Raw genomic sequence first — 5,000 nt, 5'->3', positions numbered from 1 at the left:
TTGAAATGAAATGAAAGCAGACAGCAGACCAAAAATCAAAAGTTGTAACGTACCGTCCCCATATTGTACTGCAAGAAACAAAAGAAGAACAACGGTAGCCAAGCACCAAATCGACAAGTGCATTGTGGGATCGAGAACCTACATCGCTGTAAAAAGAATAACAATAGCGTATCAATCACGTGGTCTGGACTTCTATTAAAAAAGGAGGAGTGCTTCACACCCCTTTGCCGATGGGCTTCCTTTTTCGCACAGTTGCTTTCACCAGTAGGTCATCTGTTCCCTGAACCACTTACGAATCGATACACATTATGAAATCCTTTGATGATGATTGGATTTCGACATCCATTCGATAAGCTCTCGAAAGGATTAGCAATTCATTTTTACCTCACCACGAGATTCCCATTAGTAGCACTCAGGGGTTGTATTCAGTTTAAAAAAATCACTGATTGTAATCAAATGTAAAGCCGATAAATAACAAAGGATATTAGATTCAGTCCAATTGGTAGAGCAGGTGCCTGATTTATTTTAAATATGGAATGAACGATTTGAAAATAAGAGAAAAAGCTACCGCAGTGAAAATTATCATGTTTCCATAGGGTGAGACTGGTTGACCAGATTGTTCAGCCTTAACTCTGTCCTTTATAAGAACTGACCGGCCAGATTAGCCAATTCCAAATTGTATTTCCAGTTCAGATGAACTTTTATTGAAATGGGGGTAAACTACCAAAGCGATTTGGACGATCACTTACAGCAAATGGAAAGCGCCCTCAGTTCGTGATTCTGCGCATTGTGTTGGAAACCATCAACATTATTAAAGTGGTTTATTTTGATTACATTCACGCACTCACCGTTCTCAAAATACTCAGTAAGGAACGAGGTACATTTTTATTGCATCTTTATATTTTTAAATGCACCTCAGACTTACATCTCTCGTGCCCTCTAGTCGTGTTCCGTACATTTAGATCAAACTAACGATAGTAGGTAAATGTATTATTAAAATAATACTTAGAACACTCCTGAAAGATAAAACTTTTCAATCGTACCATGAGCTACGGTTAATTGTGGACCAAAGCATTACAGTTTCTCGAGGGAAATTTGCCAAGTTTTCTCGTCGTCAGTTAGATCATCTTTAAATTGGCTTTTTTTCCTCTCCGTTAGACAAAAGGTTTTGTATTTTCAAATCAACAACCATCTCACTTACAATTTGCTTTGATTTCCCTTTTTTTCAATCTCCTTGCCACCACTGATCTCTCTTCTTAGATTCTTCCTTTGAAGGAAATGTTCTAACACTTCTCCCTATCACGTTTTAATTTCTTCCTCTTTCCTTTTTGCATTGATTCCCAAGTAAAGCCAGTTTCTTTGTTCGAGCCCGCGAAATTGTTTTCTTACAACCCTTCTGTGATGTTTTTGAGTTACGTGCTCTTTCTTAAAATGTTTTTCTGAAAACCTGCAATTAAATACGAAGAAAATCTCCGCCATTGTAAATATTTGGTAGAGTCACCCGTGCATTCAAAGGACATCTTGGAAAACAATTGCGTTGGTAATTAGTCCTATATTTAGACATTAGTTTTGTAAATAACACGTGTTCTCCTCAGCACGTGCATTTATCCATCTATAAGTTGTTTCTGATATACAACAGACACTTTTCGTCTAACATACTTGTGGATTCAAAGGTTGTCTTTCGAGCTATTCCCCAATATTGTCAAAACATTCTAGCCACTAAGTACCCGGGAGTCCATTCGGCCTTGTGTAGCTCAACATATTCAATCATTTCTACTCACAATTTTCGATTGACGATTCGTACTTCTGGTTCAGCGCTACGGATCGAAAGGCTCAGGTCGAAGCTGTCTTCTTAAATTTGGATAAAAACGTGATGTAGTGCTAGTTGATTTGTGCTGCCAAAAGCATTGCAGCTCTGAGAGCGAGAACTGCCGTTCTTACGTGTAGTCGGAGGCAAGATGAGGTTCTCCGAATCGCATATATTTCGATGAACCAACATAAAGTAATGTGTGAATTGCCTTCGAGGGTAGCCTCCAAAATATCGGTCTCTCCGACCATGCAATAGAGATTAACCTTGAGCGTCTTCTCAGCTTTTACCATCAACCCCACAGACACACTTAAGAAACCATTTAATTCTTGTGTCAAATTTGCCTCCTAGTCTCATAATCTGGTGATACAGTGTAGCTGAAATTTGGATGCCCGCCGCTTGAGGTTTTCGCGCATGCTGTTTTCCATCCCATCAACACTATGAGACTTGCATACACAACAAAGTTTGACAGCAAACGACCGTCAAAATGTTTTTAGTCTTTATTTAACACAATAATGAAAGTAGAGAAGTCTATATTACACAAGGAGCTCGGGGCCTTGATCTTCAACAGAGTAGACTTGAGTCTTAACCTTATCACACCACTCCGATAACCGATCTCTCATGTGAGCAATCTGTAACAAAATAAGACAGCTTAAATAAGTATGCAGCTTTCCCGCTTCGCGACATATTAAGGCACATAATATAGCTACACGAGTCCAGGACAGAAGTTAAATGGGATTGGGAATACCGATCTCACTTTGCCGACGAATCGAAACTGACCAATCACAATTGACGATTGCTATTTGAGTAGCAGCAGATATCAAGTAACACAAGCTTTCACAAACCAATATCTCTACAACATTCGACTAAAAAAGCTTTACTTGATTCTGTTGATGACTCCCACCCAGATTTAAGATACAATGCCCTTTAATTGTACATAAAATGTAAGTTGACGTTTCCTCGAAACACGATTTTCGAAAACTTCGAGGTTCGAGGCTCGAAGCGAGTTTCGAGACGAAAAAAAAACAATTTGGGATTAATTTACTACACGACAAGAAGCTTCCAGCCTGTTGTCTATTTAATAGGAAAGAAATTCTTACAGCCTCACCTCTTTCGGGTTACATGTGTACTCGTCAGAATGATTACACTACACGATCGTCTCTACTTCAAACGTATTACTATGAAAAATTTTGCTATTCGTTTCCAACAAAGCAATTACTTGTCAATCGTGTCATGTTATCTTTTTCGCATAAGCTAATGAAAGTTGCTAAACTAAGGAGGTTCCCCTCAGCGTCGGAAAAATACCAGCACTAAATATATGAAGGATTATTTTATTCACCTGAGCTAGGTCCAGTACCCTTGGTTGCACCCAAGTCATGTGGACCATCTGTTCAACCTCATCAATCGAGCCTGGTGACGAATAACAGATCGTTTGTCAAAGAAAAGAAAGAGGGACTAGCTTACCGTAAAGTACAAAAATGGGTAACTGACCTTGTTGAGTTGTCTGTCATGGTCAATAGCCAATATAATTTCCCCTAACAGGTCACTAAATCTTAAGAAGGTTTGATGCTTACTCTCAGTTAGTCAAAGGGGCAAACAAGCATCAATGTGAAAAACTTTAGAACAAATAATCCCTCACACACGAGGGGAAGCAATCCATGTGTAAGTCAAATGAAGTTAAGTAAAGAAAGAAACAACAGCCTAACGAAAACTAATGTGATTCATTACAAATGTAAAACTTCTCCCCAAATGCAAGGCTGACAGGGACACAAACCAAAGAAACTGATAAAAACTATATTTTTTTAAAATTTCCCTTTGCTTTCTTTCTAAGTTGAATTCAAATACATCACAAGAACTCTCCAACATGGACTATAAGTAGAAAAGTTGTCAAAGACTCTAAGCACAGTCATATTCTATACCCCTCACCTTTAACTAAGCCAAGAGATAATGCTTTCATAACAAGAAGTTCAACCTGTTATAGACAAAGTGAACAGGATTTAAGTCAATGCCCTCGAATGTCAACAAAGTATGTAAGTTCATAGCATTCAATCTCCTCACTCACAGAGATGACAAAGGGCTGACTTGGGGAAACAGGAAAAAGAAAAGAGAGAATCTTTGGAACTAAGGCACAAACTTAATTTTAAATTTACCCTGGTTCTATACATGTGTTAACTTTTTGACATTCATTTTTCTCTCTAAAAAATCACTTTACGCCCTTCACAGAGAAGTGGTAGAGGTTTCAAAGCAGTCTGGACTGTAGCAGCTTAAGATAGGCTTCCTAAGAAGGCATTGTTTGGAAATCAAGTGGGAAGACACTGTATGAATTGTTATCAACATCCTTAAACTTTGTAGGCTAAAAGGAAACTGAACACAAATATGGAATCATGCATTTGGAAATTAGTCTTATATATTTTACCCAAGGGAACAAATAGGATAAACTGATACAGGAGGAAAGCAAAATGAAAAGGCTTGAGGCAAAAACATTTTTTCAACATTGCACTCATTCTTGAGAGAGGTCCAAAGTAACTTAATGTCTACCTGTACTGTTCATGTACCCTTTGCTCTTAAAGAAAACATGGTAATGTCATACACTTTTAAACAGTTTCCCATTTTCAATTAGATGAAACAAACCAAATTTCACGTGTAGTTGATAACTTGTGACAAAACGATTGTTACAGGTGAACAGGGGACCAGCTGGAATAAATTTCAAAGCCAAGTTTGTCTACTTATCAAAGGCCCTTGCTAAAAGTCAGAAACTTTGGAGCACTTTCAAAAATGACCAAAGTGACAAGGGTAGATTTACACTGTCAGCCTTTCAGTCAGCAGCATTACTGTTCATTTACTCACCTCTTCAAGAGGTAGCTGTGCTTCTTTTGATATCATTTCAAATGAGAGGTTTCTGTCATTGGAGGGCCTTTTGAACGTAAGCTGTTATAATAAAAGATGACTGTCACTACAATATATGTGTACATAACTGCCACATGTACTTGTGTGCTAGTAAAGAGGATGCTAAAATCCATCAGTAACTGACAAACATTGTTTCGTGAAGTGAATTAAGAACTGACCTCCATCAAACAGAGCAGGCTGATCTTCTGTCGCAGGCTTTTGTAACTGGCATTCAAATCAGCCTGTTTAGGAAAACAAAGACAGTAATTGACTTTAGATTATTGATCAACATGTAAAGCTACCCTAC

The 5,000-nt window shown here is 38.1% G+C and overlaps 2 protein-coding genes across 2 annotated transcripts in view; both read right to left on the bottom strand.

Moving 5' to 3' along the window:
- Positions 1–1,428, bottom strand: part of LOC113673426 (uncharacterized) — a 2,779-nt gene extending 1,351 nt beyond the window's left edge. Inside the window, exons 1-2 of the mRNA XM_027189824.2 lie at positions 1,202–1,428; positions 54–146 (exon numbers count right to left, since the gene is read on the bottom strand). Coding sequence (XP_027045625.1) covers positions 54–123 — 70 coding nt within the window. The 5' untranslated portion in view covers positions 124–146; positions 1,202–1,428. The remainder of the gene's footprint in view (positions 1–53; positions 147–1,201) is intronic.
- Positions 1,429–2,284: 856 nt separating this feature from the next.
- LOC113673420 (26S proteasome non-ATPase regulatory subunit 13) overlaps positions 2,285–5,000 on the bottom strand; it is a 9,065-nt gene continuing 6,349 nt past the window's right edge. The window contains exons 12-16 of the mRNA XM_089195800.1: positions 4,873–4,935; positions 4,655–4,735; positions 3,734–3,779; positions 3,147–3,217; positions 2,285–2,439 (exon numbers count right to left, since the gene is read on the bottom strand). Of these exons, the coding sequence (XP_089051926.1) occupies positions 2,344–2,439; positions 3,147–3,217; positions 3,734–3,779; positions 4,655–4,735; positions 4,873–4,935 (357 nt within the window). The 3' untranslated portion in view covers positions 2,285–2,343. The remainder of the gene's footprint in view (positions 2,440–3,146; positions 3,218–3,733; positions 3,780–4,654; positions 4,736–4,872; positions 4,936–5,000) is intronic.

The sequence above is a fragment of the Pocillopora damicornis genome, chromosome 2, assembly GCF_964200805.1.
Source record: "Pocillopora damicornis chromosome 2, jaPocDami1.2, whole genome shotgun sequence".
NCBI lineage: Eukaryota > Metazoa > Cnidaria > Anthozoa > Scleractinia > Pocilloporidae > Pocillopora > Pocillopora damicornis.
The sequence above is the reverse complement of the archived record's forward strand: the minus strand, read 5'-3'. Positions and strand labels throughout refer to the sequence as shown.